Source organism: Dendronephthya gigantea, unplaced genomic scaffold, assembly GCF_004324835.1.
Source record: "Dendronephthya gigantea isolate DGI-Jeju-01 unplaced genomic scaffold, DenGig_1.0 000020F, whole genome shotgun sequence".
Taxonomy (NCBI): domain Eukaryota; kingdom Metazoa; phylum Cnidaria; class Anthozoa; order Malacalcyonacea; family Nephtheidae; genus Dendronephthya; species Dendronephthya gigantea.
Window position 1 is genome coordinate 540086 of NW_021163030.1, and position 24400 is coordinate 564485.

General features: G+C 34.8%; 4 protein-coding genes across 6 annotated transcripts; all 4 read left to right on the forward strand.

Annotated features, from left to right (window-relative positions):
- Positions 1-63: 63 nt before the first annotated feature.
- LOC114521470 (microsomal glutathione S-transferase 2-like) lies at positions 64-3088 on the forward strand. The gene is made up of 6 exons (XM_028541933.1): positions 64-299; positions 725-768; positions 1793-1848; positions 2064-2134; positions 2238-2319; positions 2655-3088. The coding sequence occupies exons 1-6, from the start codon at positions 227-229 to the stop codon at positions 2998-3000; spliced, it is 672 nt and encodes a 223-aa protein (XP_028397734.1). The 5' UTR covers positions 64-226; the 3' UTR covers positions 3001-3088.
- Positions 3089-3634: 546 nt separating this feature from the next.
- On the forward strand, positions 3635-11237 carry LOC114521563 (tyrosine-protein kinase Tec-like). The gene is made up of 21 exons (XM_028542036.1): positions 3635-3990; positions 4495-4590; positions 4890-4971; positions 5343-5477; positions 5893-5951; positions 6031-6096; positions 6263-6327; positions 6413-6472; positions 6571-6625; positions 7041-7105; positions 7195-7319; positions 7749-7817; positions 8045-8109; positions 8307-8413; positions 8637-8722; positions 9047-9180; positions 9313-9377; positions 9458-9576; positions 9700-9776; positions 10038-10118; positions 10278-11237. The coding sequence occupies exons 1-21, from the start codon at positions 3832-3834 to the stop codon at positions 10362-10364; spliced, it is 1857 nt and encodes a 618-aa protein (XP_028397837.1). The 5' UTR covers positions 3635-3831; the 3' UTR covers positions 10365-11237.
- Positions 11238-11888: 651 nt separating this feature from the next.
- LOC114521404 (arfaptin-1-like) lies at positions 11889-15102 on the forward strand. Of its 2 annotated transcripts, none has more exons than XM_028541848.1 (3): positions 11889-12028; positions 13694-14394; positions 14720-15102. In XM_028541848.1, the coding sequence occupies exons 1-3, from the start codon at positions 11962-11964 to the stop codon at positions 14870-14872; spliced, it is 921 nt and encodes a 306-aa protein (XP_028397649.1). In that variant the 5' UTR covers positions 11889-11961; the 3' UTR covers positions 14873-15102. The 2 variants fall into 2 exon arrangements, with proteins under 2 accessions (XP_028397649.1, XP_028397648.1); XM_028541847.1 differs by lacking the exon at positions 11889-12028 and adding an exon at positions 12805-13030.
- Positions 15103-15600: 498 nt separating this feature from the next.
- On the forward strand, positions 15601-24257 carry LOC114521353 (endothelin-converting enzyme 1-like). 2 transcript variants are annotated; one of them, XM_028541768.1, is made up of 18 exons: positions 15601-16461; positions 16562-16615; positions 16730-16846; positions 17371-17451; positions 17544-17671; positions 18010-18186; positions 18538-18760; positions 18838-18936; positions 19272-19349; positions 19445-19548; positions 19622-19680; positions 19764-19818; positions 20127-20194; positions 20445-20575; positions 20808-20873; positions 22970-23065; positions 23289-23365; positions 23547-24257. In XM_028541768.1, exons 1-18 carry the CDS (start codon positions 15754-15756, stop codon positions 23644-23646), a joined length of 2421 nt encoding a protein of 806 aa, XP_028397569.1. In that variant the 5' UTR covers positions 15601-15753; the 3' UTR covers positions 23647-24257. The 2 variants fall into 2 exon arrangements, with proteins under 2 accessions (XP_028397569.1, XP_028397570.1); XM_028541769.1 differs by lacking the exon at positions 18010-18186.
- The last annotated feature ends 143 nt before the right edge of the window (positions 24258-24400 follow it).

Genomic DNA, 24400 nt, shown 5'->3' on the forward strand with positions numbered 1-24400 from the left:
TCCTATAACTTATAGTCATACTGTAGATCCGTGTACAATTTTTAAACATGAAAAACCTTTTAAGAATCAACTTGGTCAGTTTGGCAAAGATGTAATATTAAACCTCAAATGACTATGTTTACATTTAAACTATGCACCGCCTACCGAGAAAAATTCCAATGATGTTGAGGCCAAGTATAATCACGATATCGATCTCGAAAGGTCTCGATGTAAGAACTATTTCATCATGACCGATGTACTGAGTCGAGAAAACATCTTCTATCCTGCCATAGTAAGCCTTATTGGCGCTCTTCAGCTTGGTAAGACAAATACCATTTCTTGTTTAAAATCGCGTTATTCAGTTGCACTGAAATATTTCGTAACTTTCAACTGAGATTAACATTACAAACATTATAAACATACACAAGCTGTTAACGTAATAATAAATTGCCCTGCTTCTACTGAGCCTAGGTTTCATATTTATATAAATAAATAGCAATAAATCTGACCATATTTAATGGAATGAAGTTGAGTCTTTGTATGGTTAGAGATTTAAAGTTGTAGTACATCTAGTCAGGCCTCGCCAAACTAAATTTACTAGACGTCTTGATTTAGTGAAGTATGCGGGATCGCGCTAATTCAGGGTTGAATCAACAGACAGTGTGACAACACGCATGCCATTCTTTTGCATTTACTGTTTATGTATGGATGACATTGACAGTCAATCATTAATGATTTTAAACAGCTCGTTTTACCAGGAGAGTCGGCGAAGCAAGAGGAAAGTACAGGGTATATTTTTAATTTTTTATAATGCTTCTTATATCTACGCCTGAAACAAGACTTCCCAGCATGATTTGTCAATCACAAGTGTGTAAGATAAAATGTTGTGGCAGCTAGGTTGGAGGTCTTTCATCTTTATTAATCTTGTATTAAAATTTAGAAATACCAATTGAATTTATAGGAATTGGTTCAATTTAGATGTAGCATCATGCGTGATAATCATGCGTTATGCATGGTACCATCGGTCAGGTCTTTCTGATCATTGGCCAACGCATGGACCACCCTCATGCATCAGGGGGTCATGCAAAATCGTCAGGTTAATGGAATAATCAGTTAAGAATAATCAGTTGCGGAACAAACAACGTTGAACTACACCCGTTAGTCAGACGAGAAATCTTGTGTAGTCATTTTTTACGTAGTTCCTGACTACCGTACGCCTTGTTCATTGTTCAAAGATTCGTACAACTAATGGCGTTACGTGTCAAGGCACAGCTAATATGGTATACCACATACACTGTGCCTTTACACGTAGATTGTGAGCTTTTTAAGAAAATTCTTTTGGTGATTAGGAAATTTTAAAACCAATGTACATTGCTTTATTAGCAAAAAGATCGGCATATATATTATAGATACCGGTTATTGTATTCCAACGAGCAAGCGAGTATATCCAATCGTCATTACTATAAGTACCTACTGTATGTGGGTATTTTAATTAAATACGTATGCATGTACACGTCTTTTGGACGAAATGCGTGCCAGTATTCAAATCTATTTTGATAAAACTATAAACAACTATTTTAATTTGTGCAAACAATAGCGTAGCTGCCTTCTCGGGTTTTCCGTTGACGTTGATTGCCTCAGGCTCTGATGACGTCTATCAGTTGCCTCCGCTTTTCCGTTGACGTTGAATTATCGAGTCAGTCCCAACAAAGCGCAATGTATGCAGGGTATTTACATAAACAACACAGCCGTCAAAATTTTTCTTTGCATATTTATTATACAAAAATTAATAACTTAAAAATTAAAATTGTAGATCCCCGTACCAAAGACTGATGGTGACCCAAATTTTACCAGAATTTTTCGAGCTCAGTAAGTTCGTTTTTATAGCTGTCATTCTTTTATTTGGATTCCAGGCACTGCGGTGTTTATATCTTAGGATGTATTCAAATAATATTCTCATCTTGAGGAGGTTGCTGCCATACATGATGCAGTTTCTTCATTTTGGCAGGAACCCACGAATCCAACACGACAAACAACGTATTCCATAAAATAAACGCAATGAGTGTTTTTTCATTTGTTTTTAGGCAAAACACACTGGAATTTTATCCAATTTTTATTACTTTGCTCTGGATAAGCTCCATATTCCTACATCATGGTATCATATTTAAGTTCCCTCTGGCTCTGTACTGAATGATGTTGTGAAGTGTTATCATTTGCATTAGAATTATTCACTTACATTTTTCTTCCTTTTGCCCCAGCTATACCATCAATAATAGGTTTGATCTACCTATACGCAAGATATAAGTATTTTTATGGATACGCAGAAGCAGGTGAAAGGAGGTATGTTTATTCTGCTTGGTATATATCCCGATATCTCCTCTATGATTCCACACAACAATTATTGTCTAGTTTTATCCCTGTAATTTTTGCCAAACACAATTACAAAAATTATACACATTTTATCAATCTAGTTTCCAAGCTTTAATTTCCTCTGCTTGCAGACGATCTTTCACCAGTTAATGTTTGAAAGTATTTAGTCAATTTGAAAAGTTTGGCAGTTACTGATTGAGCTACTATTTAAAACTATACTGTTCACTGACTGTCCTGAACAACTGTATTATCTGGAGATAAAGGATATATTTAACGTAGTTTAATTTCATTTTTTATAACTGTAGATTACCTGGTTTAGGTTTGGCATTGAACATTCTCTTAGTTTTACTTGTAATGAGCATTCTTGGTCTTGCTGCAACTGGATATACTAAATACACTGGAAGAACAATAGATGTTTCATTCTATGAAGATAAAGCCTTAGAGTACGCCAAGCCAGCATTTGATCAAATCAACTCCAGTTTTAAACAAACAAAGAAGACGTTGAGCCCTTATTTAGAGACGGCAAGCAAAAAAGTCTCTGACGTTTTACAAGATGTAAAAACATTTACTACAGATTTAGTGTTTACTTTTAAAAAACGATATTTTTCATCTAATTTTCAAGAACCTGTGAAGGGAAAGCAAGAACTGTAAGTCGTACGGGTTTTGAGATTATGTACAGTCATACTAACGTTCAAGATGTTGTTATTTCACTTTCAATCACTGTTAAAATTTATTTAGAAATCAGAAATTGAATTATATTATAAGCATTACATGACGAATAACTTGACGAATCCACTCGAACTTTGACCAATAACAAAGCATTTGACCAACTTTTGACATTGCAAATTGATTGGGGAGTCATATCATATCCTCATTCTCGCTACGTTCATTGGTCAGTTCAAACTTCAAAGTGAAACTCCTAAAAAATTCCTAACTACAGTAATAACGAAAAAGAAATTTTCGGTATGTTGGTACCATGCTGTGAAACAATCTCTGAAATAAAGGGGGCGATTATCACACAAAAGATTAAGTCGAGTCACTTGGCCTAGATGTGAGGGTGGCAAAAGGTGCGAGCCATGGGGGTCCTAAAAATATCGTTTTCTGAAACTTGATTAGTGAAATTAAGGATAATAGAAACTCAGAACACCTTTTTAAAATTTCTGTCCTTAAAAAAAGGATTTGAAATAATTATACAAATTTTCAAATTAAATGCTGATGTTTTACATGGTGGATGGTTGTTCTCAAAACGTTTTAACCTGCATGCCCGCTTCGCTTCCCGGACGCGTCGGCGAAATTCACACTTCCGTAAACTCCATTAGAGTCTGAGACAATATTTCATATTTCAATGGATATTCCTTAGAAGAATAATTCTGGAAATATTTCTTACTGCATGTTTTATAAAAACTATGTTTTGGATATATGACCAAGATATATGAAAATCAGTGATGTGGTAACAGAACGATGTCCTAATCTACCATCAATATGCCATATTTTGAGAGCGGGGATGACAGAGAAATTAAAATCGATTTGATGTTGAAACGTTCGCAAGGGAAAAAGAAGATTTTGACCGCTGTTAATTACAAAGAACGCGTGTTTGTATTAACACCTAAGCAACTACAGTACTATGAAGGCACTAAAGAGGTAATCTTAATTGTATTTTGATGCAACAGGCTTCGTTTATAATTAAACTGTTTGTTAATTTCCTCTTCACTCCAGTCTTCATAATATTGGGAATTTAGGGATGCATGTATAGTTTAGATGTATAGTTAAGAATCATTAGGTCTAATTTCTGTACTGCAGTGTGTTGGCATGCAGAACAGACCTACTCTAATGCTTGACCTCACAGTTTTTCTAAATTAGTAACATTATCGTTATTCAAAGATTGGAATGTGTACATTAGCTTAGAACAGGTGATATTCAAAGGAATTAGTAATTAACAGAGTTTCCTACAGTTTTCTACAATTAACATCAATCCCTATGGATACATACCACATGAATTTGCCATTAACTGGTTCATTGGTTGTTGAGTACTTTTTTAAAATGAGTACCAGTATTGGTCCCTCTATCCCTTTTTTCTATTATGTTTTTCTTGTTGCTCAACACAACTCGAATTGGTACTACATATATACTTGAAATATTTTATAGAAACGTGGCAAAATGAAGGGTACAGTTGAACTTATCAAAGTGAAAGCAGTTGAAGCTGTTGATGATAACGCATTTGATAAAGCTCATTGCTTTCAGGTATTTACAATTTTAGGTACTATCTTTTATAGTACAACATGGCTATAAATATTTGAATGCTTATCAACACTTATCGTAAGTAATCTTTCATAAACCAGGAACAAATATGCACAGCTTTCTATGGTCATGATTATGTGCATAAATCCAATTTTGTGCAAATAATTACCAAAGCAAGTTGTGTGCTACAATGTTTGTTTTTAAGTTTCCATTCCATCCCTTTTTGTATGAAGATGTGATATGGCTTGCATATTGACAACATGTTACATATTTACATTCCATTTTTGAATATGTTTATGTAGGTGGTTTATCATGAATATATTCTATACATTATTGCAAATAATGAACAACAGAAATCTGAATGGATTGCTGCAATTCAAGATGGTAATAAAATTTTATTATATATAAGTCTCTTAACTTCAGGCCTATGACTCTGGTTCAGCTCTCCAGACTAAAAACTATGGAGCGAATGCCCACACTCTTTGCCTTGCAGTGAACACTAAACTGTAATAAGATGCTCCAATATACAACCAAGGAACAGCGTGACAGTGTCTTCAGATAACTGTGCATCAAATGTGCTACAATAACTGCCTAAAATAGACAAAAGCACTTCTCAACAACTATCAATGTTGATGAGATGTTTTTGTCTTTTACACAGTTGTTATACCACATGAATAGAACATATTTGAAGTACTGGTATTAACCACTTTCATGAGTACAGAGTAAAGAATTTGATATTATCATGTTAAATACAGAATGTCGAAAGAACAAGTTTCTGCTGTCATATTTCCATTCTGGAGCATATGTGAACAATCTATGGACATGTTGTAATAAACCTGACAAACCAGTTCCTGGTTGCAGAGAAACATTTATTTCATTGGAGAAAAAAGGTAAGGAAATTTGGATCATACGGTACTTAACCTGTACCGGAAGCCATTCAATGTAGCCATTTGAAATAGTATGTTTTTTATGTTTGGGTGAAGGGGGGCAACAATGCAATGCCATTGGCCTTTCAGTCTTTATAAAGAAGTGTGAAAAAATTAAATTGTTGTATATGGTGCAATCAGTATGAATTCACATTGTCAACTATTCATTATGAATTTGAATCATCATTAAGAAATCAATTAAACAGCCAACAACAACTTGCAACTATGATTGGTGAAAATTCCCAATATGCAATAATTTTCCTTTTATGGAAATCCTCTGTTGCCTTTGCAAAATTCATAACTGCATAAGTTGTATTCATAACAGCATTCCTGGACTTATCTGGCTGAAATCATGTTTTTACTGTTTCTATTCATTTAGGAAATAATTTTGCAGATAAACCACTACCACCATTACCAGGACGTCCTGTGGGAAAGGAGGTTTTTATTAAATGTTTTTTTCTCTATTTATTAAAGGTATTTGCAACAGGCTTATTTACATCGTTTTATGTATTTTTAGGGTCCAAATGTTGTAGCTTTATACAGTTTCAAAGGGCAGGAAAGTGATGACCTCAGTTTTGAAAAGGTAAGCTGTATGTGATTTTAGTAGAGTAGATTGTATTCATTTGATAGACAAATGCTACTAAAGAACCAATCTGTTGTTCATCTCTACCACAGAATTCAAAATAGAATCCTTGTGAGGAAACAAGATTATAAAAATTAAACATATATTCACTTAAATCATATTCAAGGGAGATGAATTTACAATTTTGAAATGTGAAGGGGAACATTGGTGTCTTGCAAAAGACAGATACGGGTAAGAGTGATTTCCTTTTACTCCATTGTCAAACCAGGCAAAATTATTATGTAAATAAAAAATGGTCTACTTTGTTCTGCTGTAGGAGAAAAGGTTATATCCCAGTTAATTATGTTCGTCCAAAAGAAGGATTAGGAACTGAAGTGTAGGTTTCCATTTTAATGTTTTTTGTTTATTGATTTTTGTCAGATACAGACTGTGTACTATATATATACCACAGTATGAACATTCTGCTTTGTTTAGTTGGTATTTTGGTGATATCATGAGGCATGTTGCTGAAGACATGTTAATTAAAGAGGTAAATCTATTCTCTTCGTTGTTTTTCATATAATTTTCAGACCATTGTAATTAACTGAGATTTTTGGCACTTCACTCAATGCACGTAAATTCTAGGGTTTAAAGGGTCTTAATTTCGAGTGGAATTATACACACTTCAAATTCAAGCCAGGAACAGTTGATGGGAAAATGAATCAACTATCGGTCCTCCGGTAGGAATCGAACCTACGCTTTTGCGATGCGATAATTATCGCTCACTGGCAAGACCAGTGCACCGGCATCGCAAAAGCGTTGGTTCGATTCCTGTTTGGAGGACCTATAGTTGACTCATTTTCCCTTTTTATTCCACTCGAAATTAAGACCCTTTAAACCCTTTAATTGTAAATAACTGTATGTTAGTCGGTTGGGGTAAACTCACTACTTTTGTATTTTGAAAGGGAAAAGAGGGTTGTTTTATTGTCCGAAACTCAAGTAAAGAAGGCCTGTACACTCTGTCCGTTTTGTGAGTATTAAGTAGAGTACAAAGTTTTCTTCGTCATTCCTCCATCTTCTCTTATCTTTCTCTTATTTCTTGTTATTTACATTGAGAAGACATGGTGACAGTGTGAAACATTATCATATCAAACAAGACGAAAACAACTTCTATAAAATATCAGCAAGACACAGTTTTCCAACAATCCCAGAGCTCATCGAATACCATAAATTAAACAGTGGAGGTATTCACAGGTCAATTGTTACAATAGTTCTTAAGAAATTACTGGATGATCACCAGGCAATCTTTCTTCTGTCTCTTCCTTCTCTATCTTCAGTTCATTACAAATGTTACTCAGTAATGAATTAATATTTTCGGGAAAATTTGGGTAAGACGCAGGTGTTTTTATCTAAACTTTTTTCTAGTTTCGACACCCTAGAAGATAAAATTTTTGTCCATAGCGTCTCTTTAAAAATTTTCCTGCTCTAAGTTGTTGCATTGGATTACCTGTGAGATTTTCCACTCACGACCTTGACACAGTGTGTAACACACACCTGGTTGGAAGGGTAAAGAATAAAGGGCGTGTTTCATTGCAAGGCAAATAAATTGTTGCTGTTTATTACTTTATTCAGTAAATGCAGTAGCTGAATATGAATTATGATTGTTTTTCAAGGACTTGTGACAAGGTTGAGACAACCACCAGCGTCAGATAACAGTCCTCCCACGGTGGGATTAGCACACGGTAATTATTCATTATTTCAACTAATAATTGTAAACCAAAGCTCGTGGTCAAGTTAATATTTTAGCTTGTCTGGTGGGTAACTCAGGATAGCATTATCACAGTGCAAGCCAAGTACTGTGATTGAGACTTGAGAGAGTGATTGCAACCGTAATGCGAAATTCTAAATTAGGAAATGCCTTTAAAACAGCAAATGATGACTGTTTATGATATTTGATAACGTTTTGCAGACAAATGGGAAATTAATCGTTCAGAAATTCACCTTGGCAGTGAAATTGGAACCGGACAGTTTGGGGTAAGCAGATGAGGGAACTCCACAGCAGACATAGACCTTTCTCATAATGACGTCAAACGCAGAAAGCCTGATGCTACGCGAAGTTTGATTGGCTCCGCAAATCTAACGAGCCAATTAAACTTCGTGTAGGATGAAGCATGCAGATGAAGCATGCAGATATAAATATTTTATTTATTAAGTGTTTTGTTCTCCGTTAGCGTGTGTTGCGTGGTTTATGGAAAGACTCAATTGAAGTGGCAGTGAAGATGATGAAACCAAGTACAATGTCCGAGCAAGATTTTATTGAGGAAGCTAAAGTTATGAAGTAATTATAATTCTTAATTTGACAGTTCAACGAACAAGCAGTATTTGAAATATTGTCGGGGCAGGGGGGGAGGGCAGTTCAGAGTCTTAGCTAGCATACCTCTGGGACATCCTAGTTTCCAGGTTTTCTCTATCTTCTTTAATAAATAAAGACGTTTTAACCTTTTAGTACATAAGAGACTTTTATTGTGCTTGTTTAACATAATTTTATTCCTATAATCTAGACTTTTCCATCATCCAAATCTCGTCCAGCTTTATGGAATTTGTAGTCAGACACCAATCTATATTGTGACCGAGTTTGTTCCAAATGGTAAGAGAATATAAGACTTACTGTTTGTCGAGGAACCAGGAAATTGAACCAGGAAATTACTGGTTGAGGAACCAGGAAATCGAACCAGGAAATTACTGGTTGAAGTCGACCCGTTCAGCTTAAGTGATATCCAGCATTAAAAAGCAAATAGTTTCGATATAGATTAGGCGTAATAATTATAAGAATGAGCGATATAATCAATGTGTTTTTAAGGGTTGTCAGAAATTAACCACTTTTCTCAGTGAGACGTATTAGAGAAGTTAAACCTCATTCATGCTAAAAATTTCGTGAAGCAATTAACGATTCAGAACAAATTATTTTAAGGTTGTCTTCTAAATTATTTGCGAAAGAATCGGGAAATGGTGCTTCGTAAAATTACTGTGACAGCCGAGATGGTTATTCACGTCGCGTCTGCAATGGCGTACTTGGAAAGTAAAAATTTTATTCACAGAGACCTGGTAAGTTTGATCCTTGTTTGTTGGGTCAGTGTGTTATGCGTGTAGTATATAACCATCTTCTCTACGATTGTTTTATCCTGGTTTGGTTCTTGTAATTAATATGACTAAATCCTTGTATTTGTTTGTTTATAGGCTGCAAGAAATTGTCTCGTTGGCGCAAATCGTTTGGTTAAAGTTTGTGATTTTGGCCTTTCCAGGTGCGTTTCCTATGATCGAGAGTTTATTTACGATCACTTCTATCTTATCACCACGTCTTTTACATCTTATTTCGTTGAAGGTTTGTTATTGACGATGAATACACGGCTTCAGAAGGAACAAAGTTTCCAATAAAATGGGCAGCTCCAGAAGTTATTATGTACAGTAAATTTAGTAGCAAGTCTGATATCTGGGCATACGGTAAGATACACTTTCAGTACACTTCCACTTGTGAGAATCAATACTTCGCGTATTCTGTTTCCACGAATGAAAAAGTAAGAAGTTTACGTGGTTATATTCACCAGCCACTCCATTAATGTTTAGGTGTTTTGATGTGGGAAGTGTTCAGCGCCGGTAGCTCGCCTTATGCTGCCATGGGTAACTCTCAAGTGGTTAATTTTGTAAGTTGGAATATTTCAAGTCAACGTTTATATTGAATAGTATTATTATCTTCTTTGTACACGACTCAGCTCTTTAGAGTTGACCTCTACCGCCTTGTCAACCGTTGTGAGAACTGAGGAACAATACTTGGTGTAGTTCAGTGTTGGTTTAGTTAATATAATGTTATGGTGCGAATGATATATTCCACATTGCCTGATTATCCTCTAGAATCCATATATCAATATAAAAATTAAGATCCACTGTTTTGATCAAATTTTTAGATCATGTCAGGCGAGCGGTTAAGACAACCAGAGAAATGTCCAAAAGATATTTATAGGGTAATGCAATCATGTTGGTGCCAGGTAAATATTTTTTTACTTATGTTTAATATGAATAGCATAAGAAATGTAATTTCTGTATCCAAACCAATGGGCTTTGCAATAAATTGAGTGCACTGCTCGTAGAAGCATATAAGTTCCATTTTAGATATGCAGGTTGACAAAAAGTTGTTTTGACTCTAGGAAGCCGAACAACGACCAGCGTTTGGGCTGATTCTTAGAAGACTTAAAGAAATGTTAGGAGAAGATTACGCTGACACATTCGAATGAGAATGGGTGGGAAATGCTAGTGTAGTTAACATATTTAGACAGTATAAAGATAGCACGGAAAAATAATTATATATAACATGCACTGAAGGGCTCTCTATTTGTAAATAAATTAGACATGATCTTTGACATTCCAGTAATCCTATGAGGTGCTGCAACTAACCTTATATATAGTTCGTAAATGCAGTCGTCCGCCATTTTAGATGGAAAATTAAAATACTCAAAGGCATACCAACAAGCTGAGATGCTCACAGTTTTGTCTGTCATTTTAGAAAGGTCATAGACTCCCTGGATATCTAGCATTCAGTTGAATATACAGCTTTTCCACTCATGATGGTGTGTAAGATTCGCCATATTGCAAGAGCCTAATAGTAATATACCCAGGGTTGAAATATGCACTAAAATTGCTTGCTGTAGAGGCTAACTTGGATCCGAGAACCCTCGTTGTTTATTGTACTGGTTGACGCACCCAAAAAGTGCGCTAAATAATATAAGAATTTATAATCAGTGTAGCTTCTTTTTCAAAGTTTATGCAGGTGAAAGAATTCAATATATAGAATGCGTTTCTCTACTTTTTTCAAACGGAATTCATTGACTGAGTTAATCTATTATGATAAGTGTAACGTTTGCCAATATGGCTTCCATCTAAAACCGACCCTCGATAAAAAACATCGACATAAACGAATCCAATGGTTTTGTTTTCATGATGCTCTGTTATCCAAATGCTTCTCATTTCTTGCGTGGAAAGATGAGTATCGATATATCATGCACTCATAAACGAGGCCTTTGGAGCCTGCAGGATTTCAATTATATAAATAATAGTCATAAGAAATTGTAAATAGTGGTGTATGTATACTGAATCATATTATAAAGTTGGAGAAATATTTTGTCGTAATATATTTTTATATCTCGCCGACATTGTTCATCATAAGAGAAGTACTAAGAACTGGTTGTCAGTGAAGGGTTTTTGTTGCAAATTAAACAGGATAATAAGAAATGTACCTCGTCATCTATATTATTAGAATACATAAAATGTATATTCGGTCTACAAGCTCACATTCATTTCTGTCAAGACATGTATGTTTTTCAGTGAGCTGAGAGATAAGAAACATTTCCGTATTTTCCATCAAGTTAGGGATTGGCAAAGAGAACAGCAAAAATGCGAGCTTCATTGTCATGTAGGTATGACAACTGAAAAGTTTTTCCACGTATGAGCTGTTAAAGTGTGTTTTAAAAAGGTGTTTTCACTATCCATCTTTCTGCTGAATTTCCTAGCTGAAAAATAGAAATATAATTTGCGCTCTCTAGCGAAAGATAGTTGTCCTGTAACTTGCATTGACTTTTGAAAATATGAGCATACCGTTATCTTTTATTGTACCTGACGTATAGTTACTATAGTGCTATAGTAGACCTCATTTTATATCTGCCGCAACCAGAACTATTGCAGGTATCGGGAAGATATCTTTTGTGTTGTCTGCTTTGAAGATAGACAGGTGACGGCTAAACAAAGTAACTTTATACCACAAAGATACTGATATTCAAATTTATTGCAAATTTGGTTAGTACTTGTTGTCAATTCTGAAAAAGCTTAAAATATTTTATGGGGAATAAGACTGTGGCAAATACTGACGTGGTGCCAATACTAAAGAAATTTCAGCCATACAGAGGTCAGTACAGAAATTTCATTTGTTGTCGCTGAAATAAATTAGCACTAGACTATAGCAAAAACTGCATCACTTGTCGATTATTTTATTGTGCATTTCCTTCGTTAGTTTTAATTAAAAAAGTGTGTGTTCTACATTAATTGTGTGTTATATGTTGGTTTTGAACTTTGAAGTGGGAAAGAGGGTCAGAACAGTTTAAAAGATTTGGTTATTACAATTTAATCGCGGTATAATACAATGCAATTCCTGCGTTTGAATATAAGCTGACTCTCACAAACGTTCTTCATGGATAGTAACACTGGCAAAACCATTGCCCCAGAATCACATGACGGAGGCTAGACATCTGACACTGAGGAATGAGTTGTTGTCTTAGGTCTATATATACCCTCTTTTTCAAATATCGTGAATTGTTTTTTTTACTCTTAATTACCATGGTTTCCTTATATATATATGCATTCTTATTTTCTTACCGTTGGATGACGTGTGCGCAGTTAGCCATAGGATTCTAACAATCAGGTTTTAATGAATCAAAAACTATCAGTCTAGTTTCATCTTTTTTGACCGCGCGCGCAGTAAGTAATAAGTATGTCGCATTATGTCGCGTAATTTATATAGAATATAATGAATAGCATATAACTCAACGATTCAATGCTATTATATAAACTATGCACTAAGCTAAATTAAAAACTATTAAATACCAAAGACCATTTAATTATGATTTAAAAATCATTTTATATGATTCAAAATTATTACGTCATTGTATATGTCCCGGATGTGAGCACGTCACTAATTGTGAGTCGTGGTCGTGTAGAATGGCTTCTGTTCAACGTGTAAGCACAGTTGATGATGATAGTTTAGTACGAGAAACGGCTTTAAATGGCGATTATTCAGATGGTACTGCTACTATAGATTTATCAGATAGTCCTACAATTACCAGAATGGAAGATATGTTGAGAGTTGCAACAGATTTGCAGGAAAGTTCGTCAGTTCATGATACAAATAGAGGTATAAATAATTGCCTGAATTTATTTTAAATTTTTTATGTGAAGCGGGATAGTCACTTTAATATCTAGTTTTGACTATCGTGTTTAATTTAGGTAATGTAATATTTGCTGTGTAAGCTATAAAACTGTTTAGAGTAACATCAAAGTTTGGATTTGAAAGAATTCGGTCTTTGTTTATAAGGTCTTTGAATCGGAATTTCACATTCGAAACGAGCTATATTGAATTATAAAGTCATAAAAAAGCACTAATGTCCTTGGTTTAATATGCACCCTTTGACTTTGCTGCTACTGGCTAATGTTCATAGTTTTGTATAGTAGATGAGGACTGTTATAGAATGTGACCATCACATGATTAAAATATGTATTAATTCAAATCAAGGTGTACACTTGTACATATATTTAATTCATTTGCAGTTTTTGCACTGAGAGATTTCTTGAATGGCATGTTGTTTTTACCGAATTGCTGTAACCTGATACATTTGGGAATATCTTTTGTCCATTTTTGATGGGTAATTGTATAGGACAGGGTTTTTAATGCAGGATGCTCCTAATAGTTTTCTCTTGGTACTTTGAAATTGTAAATTTCAATCAAAATCAATAAAATTTTTGTCATAATTTTTATGTTGAGCTGAAAATAACCTAATTTTAATGAAAAATTTCCCAGGTCCCCAGTACAACAGTTATCCAGATGCACGAAATAGCTCCAGCAGTAGTAACTTGATAGGTGAGGGTAAAGGAACTGTTGTTCAGTCCAACACTACAGCGAAAATGGATAACTTCAAGAAGTGGAGCATATCAACATATAAATGCACTAGACAATTGCTGTCTGAAAAATTTGGTAAAGGATCAAGAACAGTGGATGAAGAATTGGAAAGTCAAGTAGCAGTCCTCAAAGAGACACAGAAAAAGTACCAGAACATTTTACGTCTTGCAAAACAACTGACTCAGCAGTTTTCAGCTATGCTATTAACTCAACGGAGTCTTGGTGATGCTTTTAGTGATCTTGGATTGAAGACCCCAGATCTTCATGACGAGTTCAACTATAATGCTGAGACTCAGAAAACCCTGGCACGGAATGGTGATGTTTTACTTGGAGCATTAAATTTCTTCACAGCTAATCTGCAGACATTATGCTCTAAAACAATTGAAGATACAATGGCAACAGTAAAGGCATATGACACGGTTCGAGTGGAGTTTGATGCCTACCGAGCTGATCATCAATATTACACCCAGACAACCCCAACATCCTCTGCTGCATCATTTAAAGCTGAAGAAGCAAAAAAGGAATTTGAGAAGCAAAAAGAAAGATATGATCGAGTTAGAAATGACCTCACTATAAAGTTAAAGTTCTTAGAAGAAAATAAGGTAGACATTTTAGTAAACACTTACTAACCTATGCTTAGGGTTTATTTTATTTTTTTTAAAAATGTCATGTGCAACTTGCACCCCACTTCCCTTACTATAGTGATCTTGCCACTTGTGTCTTACACCCCACTTCCCTTACTATAGTGATCTTGCCACTTGTGTCTTACACCCCACTTCCCTTACTATAGTGATATTGCCAATTGTATCTTGCACCCCACCCCCTAGCTCTACCACCCCTTGCACCTTTCATATGATACAACAAATACCACACACTTCAGTTTCATACCACGTCATTTTTATTCATCAGTTCATCTTTATATTTCAGGTTAAGGTAATGCAAAGACAACTACTCTTATTTCATAATGCCACCACGGCGTACTTCTCTGGAAACAAGCAAGCTCTAGAAAGTACTATGAAAGAATTTCACGTGAAAATGGCAAGTAAAGATGGTGGACAGTCGTTCTTAGAACAAAAATAACAATAAATCTTGGTAGAATATTGTCAAGATACAAAGAATCTTAGTATATAGTATTTACGATGTACATGAGCTGCATGAATGTCAATTGCATTTTAAACTGTCAAATGAACAGTTTCTGTGTGCCATTCTGAGATCAATGCTAGTTTCAACAGAGTGTGAACATAGAAATAGAGGAAAACAGAATCGTAAGAACAAAACATTAAAGATTTCATTAAATATACTATGATTTAGCCGAAGTGTGAAAAGTATGGATGAAAATAAATTATATTCCTATGATTATTTTAAGACAAAAACCGCTTTTGTATAAAACGGTTTGCGATAATATTTAAATATTGTACTTAACATATTGTCCCGTTTTCTCTGTAATTCCAATCTAGGAATTCTAGCTTCAATTTTGTTCATTTTTGCAGTTTGCATCATTTCTGAAACGCATTTTATGCTAATTCGTTCATTGGATGCTGCGATAATTTGCAAGGTTTTTAATAGTTTTACTTGGTTACACAATTAATCTCATATTTCCTAAGATGTCCCGTTATATTTACTTATTCTTACCTCAAATGACCGAATTGCTAGGCCCGGGGGGTTAAATTTTTTAGAGAATAAGCAAGGAATTTTAATACTGCTTCGACTGAGATGCGACGTATATTAAAACCAGGTCAAAACTCATTTCACAAGTGAGACTTTTAACAGGTGTTTATATTTTAGTTTTCACGCTCTAATGAACACGAAGTAACTAGTTGTTAAACACAAATTTCAAATCAAGTCACGAATCAAGTTTCTTGTCTTCTGAGTCTTCATTATAAACTTGAAACCCGAGGCGTTTTCTTTTTTTCCTAATCTGATGAAGTGTGCCTGAGAAGTTTGATCGGTGAAGAAGAAATATGTCGGCCCCAAGAGCGGCTTGTATTGGGCCTGTCCTCATGACCTTTGCCGCAATGGCTGTACTCTTATATATTGCTGGTAGAAATTATTATGATTTGCATACAGAAAGATACGAGGAAACAACGGACTCGGATAATAATACTTCGGTGAAACGTCGAGAAATATCTCGTAAACCACTGGAGCATCACCGGGAAACGAAATCTTCGGTTTGTCGGTCACCAGAATGTCTTGACGTTGCGAAACACATCCGTGGTTCTCTAAACATGGACATTAATCCATGTGAAGATTTTTACAACTTCGCTTGTGGGAACTGGAAAAAACATAATCCACTTCCTAAGAGTTATAATGACTTCAACACGTTTTCAAAACTTTCTCATCACATTGAGAGAGAGTTAAGAGGATTGCTTGAGGACAATATCAAGATTGGTTCACGAACTATAGAACAAGCATCTGTCAGGAAAGCAAAGCATTTTTATAAATCATGCATGGATGTGGAAGAGATTGAAAGATTAGGGGCATTACCGATGCTTAATTTCATCGAAAGCATTGGTTCTTGGGCTGTTGCAGGAAAGAAGAAATGGCAGGCAAGGCGGTGGAATATTTATAAAGTTCTGAAACACATTCAAAAACTTTACTATCCCGCTTCGCCTTTCTTTTCTGTTGAAGTAACCAATGATCATTTGAATTCAACTAGACATTTAATAAAGGTAAAATTTTGCAGTTTTGATAATTTTCACCACCATTGTTTTTCCGAAGCTATTAAGCGATCACCTATACTGTATTATATACTTATATATTTGTATTTAGATTGAACAGTCTGGACTAAGCTTGCAAAGAGAAATATATTTTAAGCACCCCGAGGTAGGAAATTTCGAACTAAGCTTGATGAATAATCCAAGATATTCATTGAATGTTTTTTTATTAATTTATTTTCTACTCATTTCATTTTCACTATGTTTATATATAATATTGAAGATGGTGAAGATATATGAAGACTACATGGCAAAAGTTGCCGTTCTTCTTGGAGCAAAACCTGAGGTTGCTAAACTTCAAATGAAACAAGTGATGAAATTTGAAACGAACCTTGCATATGTAAGTATCTAAACGCATGTTTTAGGTAAATCACTAAAAACTACACAAATATATAAAAACGATACTAGTAATTCGAGAGAAAAACGTTTTACAACATGCAAACAACAAAACTGTAAACACTTCATCATAAGTGTGTTGTATAAATCACGCTACATGTCAGCATGTGCTCCGTTCATGATAGCCTTAGGTTTTAGCTTTCTTCACCACTTGCAATCAGTGAGGAGCTCTGCTAGTTTGCTCTGCTGTATACGTTGCTGCCGAGACTGCAGTGGGTTTGCAGTCCTTCTGTTCTGTGTCTAATGCATGCATCATACATCATCATACTTCATTTTACTGTAATTGGATGACTTCTATCTATGATTCCTTGTTTAAACTTTTGGCAATTTTGAGCATCTCACTCCGTCCTTTCATTTCACCACATACACACTACACACTGTAATCCTGTTCTATGACATTTCCCACTTACCTCAATGCAATTTCTCTAGGTTTTAAAGCGTAACTTATCTTATATGATCTTGTTTCAGATCACTGCGTCTGCGGAGGATAAAGCTGAAGGGCTTTATCGTAGGATGAAGATAAAAGAGCTTATCCATCGAGTACCACAGGTGATATTATAGCTCCAGATAAAACTAGTAAGGTTTAACCATTTAAACCATGCACTAACCATACCTTTGTGACACCTATTATTGCATTTTAGTTCCCATGGCTACAGCATTTAAAGTATATCTTTCCTGATGCCCACGTTAGCAAGACAGATGTTGTTTTGGCCACCTCGCCTAAATATCTCCGGAACATTGCAAAGATTATCAAACACACTCGCAAAAAGTAAGCCAACATTACAGCAAGAATTAGTTGTGGCCTGGATGTAATGCTATTATCTTGCCTATGCATATTTTTGCACGTGAGCCATGCATAGAAACAAAACACTAATAATGTTTTTGCTTTCTCATAAAGTTTAAAGGGTTTTCCTCTGAAATATTGATAAAATAGTGATACTTTTGGATTGATCAAGTTCCTTTCCTTTACACCATGTTTTATAATTCTGATTTAAAAATTTATTCGATCGCGATCTGATGATTCTAATTAAATAAGCAAATTATTTTTGCATCATTATATAGAAGAAACAGTTCCCTTTCAACGGGAATCTTTTCTCTCTATTTCAGAATACTTTCAAACTATTTGGTATGGCAAATGATCCGTACAAAAGTAAATCTTCTTTCGGAACGATTTCGAAGAGCCTATGGCGATCTTTATTACAAAATGCCGGGAAAACTAAAGGAACGAGATTTAACTGCAACAAATTCTTTAGTCAAGACTGCTTACTTGCATAGCATTGATCCGTATGTACTCAATTTCCTTTCACATTTAAACACATACCTTTACAACTGTCTAGCTATATATGAATAGGTCCGTGCAAAGCAGTTGGTTTTCCACTAGATCATGCAATGTAGAAAACAACACTGGTTTACTAAATGTATTTTCAGTTTCCCAGGGCCAGAAAAAAGTTTTCACGACTTCAATAATATATAATATATTTATTGTCCCAAATTACTTAAAAGCAGTCCAGCAAGCGCGGTGTCTTCAATACCTGTTTGGAGTGCATAAATTGAAAACCCTGGCTTGCGAGGTTGCCTGGAGATCTTTCCCTATTACGTGTGTCCGTTATACTAACAGGACTTCTTATTATCAAGGTTGTTATCAAACTACATAACTTGGCAAATGGTGAGAGAGAAAGTTGGTCTTTTATCACGACCATTCCGTAAAGCTCGCTCTGACTTTAATAATAAAATAACTGGAGTGAAAGACGTCGAAGATCGCTGGAGGACATGTACCAGTATCACTAATGACAACATGGGAGTGCCAATTGGAAGTTTGTACATTAAAAAATATTTTGATGATTCAAGAGTCAATACAGTAAGTAATATTTCTTCTGATATTGTTTACCTATCTGGAGAATCCAGAACTTAAATTTGACTTGACATTTCTTTCAGACTATGGTAATGATTGGTAAAATTTTGGACGTATTTAAACGTAGAGTGACAAATCATGACTGGATTGACAATAAAACTACTGAAGGTATTTTGGACAAGGTATGAATTATCTTTTATATTTTGTTTGATTTATTGCGAGTGAGGGCACTTCACGTTTATTACAGAATTGTCTTAACAGAATTTCAAATCAAATTGAATGGAATCTTTACAAATTTTCTTCAATAATTTATAATGTCATAGATAGACATACTCCTCGCAAATTTTTCTTTTCTATAGCTTTGAAAAGTTCTTTCGGTTCCCGCCCTTTAAGAAAAGCTTTAAACATAGACGGCGACAAATACTGATTTTTATATATGTACAAGCACAAGTAATGTATAATTAATCCTTTTAAGTACCACAACTGTCTTAATGTCTAAACATTTCCTTTTCTGCAGGCAAATGCTGTTTTTAGTAAAGTAGGATATGCTCCATATATAAAGAATCCACGGTCTCTTAGAAAGAGATTTAAATCAGTAAGTTGCATCACAAGAGGGTTGTTGATATCTTCGGGTAGAATTTTGTACTTTATATCTTTACTCGAACTAGCGTCTAAAATTATGATTTATAGCTTGAAGTTGATCCAAAAAGATTTTTTTGGAATAATGTGAATGTTGACAAGTGGGTGAGAAAACGCTTGTTTGCAAAACTACGAAAAACCGTCGATGCAGAAAAGTACGTAGATGCTTTCTTGTGTTTCCGGAGAAGTTTTTTATCTGCTTGAGAAGTTTTACTTTCTTGATTACAGATGGCCGATGTTTCCACAAACTATCAATGCAATGTATCAATTTTATGAAAACGAGATAGGTAAAAATTTGGATCATTTTTCTAATGCTATATCTATCTTTTTCTCTTCTATAAATCTTATTTTTCACGAAATATTTCTGTAGTTATCCCTGCAGGAATTTTAAGACCACCATTTTACTACACTGGAAACGTTCCCAGGTATGTTCATGACTTCATGTCTTATTTTTTTTGACTATTATATTTCACGTGATATCCAGGGCCTCTCGAATGAGCAAAAGAGGGGGCGAAGATAGAGCGCCATACGAATAAAGAAAATTAAACGCTATCTATTTTTTCCCCAGGCCTCAAAACTCTCTTGGAAGGCCCCAGCCTAATACCTAGCGCGTTTTATATTCCCATGAATGCCGTGACATCAGGAGTTCCTGCATATATATTAATGATCGCGTACTAAGGAAGGTGTTAGAAGCCTGGAAGGCCCTACTTACATTTTTTTACAAATGATATAGATCCCTAACTTACGGAGCAATAGGATCAATAATTGGTCACGAACTAACTCATGGTTTTGACAATACTGGTAAGTGGCTTAGCCAGTGAATTCGTATAGACCCTGGGAAAATATTTGGGGGTGACTGTATTCTGTACCATCATTACCATGTCTTCAGACAACCTGAATAGTTAGCAACGTTATTTCTATTACGCCAATATGGTGAATAATTCATTAAGAATATTCAACTTAGTGCTTTACAAGAATTCCTTTCATAAGTCAGTATATGTTTTACTCAAACAAAGCAGTGGTTTACTAAAGTTTATAACTTGGACTCAAGGTCGTCGTTTCGACAAGAATGGAAATATTATTAGTGAATGGTGGCAAGCATCGGCACTTAAAGAATTTGATAAAAGAGCAAAATGCATTGAGAAACAATATTCAAAATACAAGATTCAAAGTAAATATCCGGTGAGGGTTTTTTAAACGACGTGTTAACGTGATGTGTTGCATGCATTATGGTTGCTAGGGGACAGAATGCAGAGTGTCTTCGAGCAAGAGTCGCAGGGGTCATGGGAATAGCGGTTGATAATTGGGATAAGAATATTTAGGAACTGGTTTAAAACATGAGTAAAACTATGACATAGTTACGAGTTGTAATGTATTTCCGTCTACGTTTTTAAATATTTGTTTTACATTTAAGCTCAATGGGAAAATCACTTTGGGTGAAAATATTGCAGATAACGGAGGAACAAAACTGTCATACTATGTAAGTTTGTAAATTATGAATAAGAGTTTGTTTTACGACCAGCCAAATGACCAATATTTAATCATTACACATGTAGCATGTTGTATTGAGATCAGATGAACGTCGCATTAATGTAATTCTGTAGCGCAATGTATTCACTCCGAGTTAGCACGTAAACTAAGCTTAAAACCTTCTAAGTTGTTGTTATGCCACAAAAATTATTAATTACGTTAATTACGTTACGTCGAATTATTTCCCTCCCTCCAGCCGCTTATTTAGAGCTTACTAGTTGATCCTAGCCAAAAACATTTCGTGAATTTCCAAAAAAGCTTTTGTGGAAATGATAGATCTGACGTCACTTAGGATGAATGATTCATCTGCTTAGAACGCCATGCACGAAAACTAGATTAGGATATTTGATATACACAACAAACTCAGTGATGGATAGTCTATATTCTAATTTCTAAAATATACCCTGCATGAGATTTAATACCTTCAACTATGTGATAATCCACTGGATAATTTGCTAATCAATACAAATTAACATCAAAGTCGGTTGCATAAAAATGTTCCTATCAAACTGCCTGAAGGAATACACGGTGATTTACAAACTCTTATAATATTTGCAGTGATAAAATTCCTGTTCTTTGTTTCTGATTTTTGAGAAACAAACGTAAAGCATTCTCCGTCACAGTACGTAAGAATGAAATACCCATTAAAGTTTCTGTCTGGCAATTAAGTTTTGAATTTTGATAGATTTATAAGATTTTAATGAGTTTTACTCTTCTAAATGATATTATTTAAAATATTTAGTGGTTCCCGTAATTTCCGGATTTTGAAAAAACATTTTAATCACATTTACTAACAATAAGTCATACAAACTAGTCATGCAACGGGTTTTTTGAAATCTTAATGTTATCAAACAGGAATTGTCATCAGTCACCGTCTAAATTCTGACATAATAAAAGTAATCATTTCGAGTAAAGAGTTCGAGAGCGATTAGAATCTTAACTTCGTTAATTAACGAAGTAATCCAATAAAGATGATCATCTCATTAACGCCGTTCGTTATAACGGAATGTTCAGTATGACAGACATTAGAAATCAAATACATTCTGGACATAGTTTTATGCAAATTCAAAAGTTCTTTTTCTGGTTTCAGTCTGTGCATTCAAAGGTTCTTTTCTTTATTCGTTTGTAAAGAATTCTGCTTCCGTCCCTTTACTCTCATGTCCCTGTCGTTACTTTGGTGTAAAGACTAAAGAGAACTGATGTATGCATATTGAAGAGAGATTTAGTGCTGAAGGCAATAACGTAAAGAAACATCGCATAAGTGTTTTATGTGAAATATAATTAAGGATCAATCTGAACATATTTGAATTTCTTTGTCGGAAAAATATGCTACTTGCGTACAAAATGCGTGCATGCCCTTGAGCCACTGATAGGATATATTTTTCTATTTTTCAAGTGTTCCAATTATAAATCTGATGAAATAATACTATTGACAGAAACAAAGATACCGACATCAGTGTATAAGTGCAAAGTATCATGCAGCTGACATATTTGAGAGTTGCTCGTTGTCACAATAATTGGCAAAAGAAATATGTTCATGAACAAGCCGTGACCGACTGACCGTACAAAAGACGTTGTTTCATTCATATCCGCTCGCATTTCTCTCACACTCTTTCCAATTCTCAATTTCTCTGCATTGTGTAGCTTTGTGTAAAAACGAGAGCCTCTCGTCTGTTTTCTTTTTTTGCCTTATAGTTTATTTAATGAAATAAAGCAAGCTTTGAAAACAATACACTTGCATGTGCCACCACATTCTCATATAAAAACTTCTTGCACGAAAGACGTTGAACACATTGTAGAGGGGCGTCTTGGATATGGGTCAATTTTTTCCTGGTCGTTAACCGTTTGTTGAAGACGTTGTTTGTGTGGCAAAGATCCCTGCATGTCGCAGAAGGCCACAATATATATAGTTAAATATTTCACCACTAAAATTTGTATAAAATTTTGGCGAAAAAATATATTTGAAAAATATCATTTTTGCCTCGTACAAAGTATATATTAACACGTTGATTGTCGCCATATCCTCAGCAAAATGATTTTTTTAAGGCGTATAAAAATTGGTTGAAGGAAAATGGTGTTGAGAGATCTCTTCCTGGCGTTCCTTTCAATAATGAACAGCTATTCTTCATAGGTTACGCCCAGGTAAAATAACGTTGGCATTGAATATACATTACTGTTTATATTATACACAAGAAAACACCAGTGCAGTCATCATTTCACCATTACATCAAAAGTGCAAGATAGATTGATTTCCTACAAGAATTCAAATCCAATGGCAATGGAAATTTCAACTAGAATCCCCCCCCCCAAAAAAAGTAAATAGAACGGTCAATACTAAATACACTTCTTTGATATATTACTTAAGGAATACTGTGGTGTTTCGAATCCAAAAACTGAATATATATCAGCCTTGAGCGAAGTACATGCTCCACCACGTTTCAGGTACACAGTTCAAAGGTTTTATTTACAGAAATATTCTTTGTGGCTTAATGGAAACTCCAACGACTTATTAAAATGATACACTGTTTTATCTTTAGATTTCAAAATGCATCTGTTTTTAAAGCTTATACGTACATGGTAGTGGCCGTAGTGCATGGCATGATTGCATTTCTTTTTCATGCAGGGTTATTGGAACGTTATCAAATTCTAGCCCATTTTCAAAGGCATTTAACTGCAAAGCTGGATCGCCAATGAATCCAAAGAAAAAGTGTGAAGTTTGGTGAACGAAACATATCATTTTAGAAGAATGTTGGAAATAATGAATGAACTGAGTCTGACGGCGGATATTCCATGGCTAAGTGATGAACATTTCACAGCAATGAAGAAATGAGTCCCGGGTGATGACTGGAAGGCATAAAATGAATAAGTGACAAAAATTATGGCATATAAAAAACAAAAACTGAAACAAATTCCCATATTTTTTACTCTACAGCTAGTGTTCAGAATTAGATATAGTTAAGGCATCGACGGATCGAGGTTAGAATTACGGGCTAAGTGTAGGATTAGTATGTAGGATTATATTTGGATTAAAATTTATATAGGGTGGTTTAAAGGCAAGAGTAAACCGCAATCGTATACAATTAATGATGTATAGTAAAGATGAAATCAATTTTATTGTATAGGTCATAAAGGTGCATGTTTTGCCAGATTCATTGCTATTATATTGACAACTGGACCAATCATATTTAAATAGCACATGGAGATCGACTTAGCCAGGTATCAGAGAGGAATTGACGCTCTTCATACATGCACATGCAACGTGGGGCAGGATTACCGCCCTTGCCTCTTGCACAGTTCCATTGATTAATTAGAATTTGAATTATTGACGTTTTCTAAAGATTTTTTAATGACATTTTACTGACATGAATTAACTATTAACAAAATATAACTAACTAGTCACACCTTTTCTAAACAGACAAATTTTCTTTGATAAATCATATACCCGCGGGCACTCCTCTGATCATTTTTGGATTAATT

Excerpts from the sequence above, each read along its gene's own strand:
- LOC114521563 (XM_028542036.1), top strand. The coding sequence starts at position 3,832 with ATGCCATATTTTGAGAGCGGGGATGACAGAGAAATTAAAATCGATTTG. Across the intron at positions 8,723-9,046 it reads GACCGAGTTTGTTCCAAATG|GTTGTCTTCTAAATTATTTG; the intron begins GTAAGAGAATAT and ends AATTATTTTAAG. Across the intron at positions 9,577-9,699 it reads GTCTGATATCTGGGCATACG|GTGTTTTGATGTGGGAAGTG; the intron begins GTAAGATACACT and ends ATTAATGTTTAG.
- LOC114521470 (XM_028541933.1), top strand. The coding sequence starts at position 227 with ATGACCGATGTACTGAGTCGAGAAAACATCTTCTATCCTGCCATAGTA. Across the intron at positions 769-1,792 it reads AAGCAAGAGGAAAGTACAGG|ATCCCCGTACCAAAGACTGA; the intron begins GTATATTTTTAA and ends TTAAAATTGTAG. Across the intron at positions 2,135-2,237 it reads CTCCATATTCCTACATCATG|CTATACCATCAATAATAGGT; the intron begins GTATCATATTTA and ends CTTTTGCCCCAG.
- LOC114521404 (XM_028541847.1), top strand. The coding sequence starts at position 12,838 with ATGGCTTCTGTTCAACGTGTAAGCACAGTTGATGATGATAGTTTAGTA. Across the intron at positions 13,031-13,693 it reads AGTTCATGATACAAATAGAG|GTCCCCAGTACAACAGTTAT; the intron begins GTATAAATAATT and ends AAAATTTCCCAG. Across the intron at positions 14,395-14,719 it reads AGTTCTTAGAAGAAAATAAG|GTTAAGGTAATGCAAAGACA; the intron begins GTAGACATTTTA and ends TTTATATTTCAG.
- LOC114521353 (XM_028541768.1), top strand. The coding sequence starts at position 15,754 with ATGTCGGCCCCAAGAGCGGCTTGTATTGGGCCTGTCCTCATGACCTTT. Across the intron at positions 16,462-16,561 it reads CAACTAGACATTTAATAAAG|ATTGAACAGTCTGGACTAAG; the intron begins GTAAAATTTTGC and ends ATTTGTATTTAG. Across the intron at positions 19,819-20,126 it reads TACACTGGAAACGTTCCCAG|ATCCCTAACTTACGGAGCAA; the intron begins GTATGTTCATGA and ends CAAATGATATAG.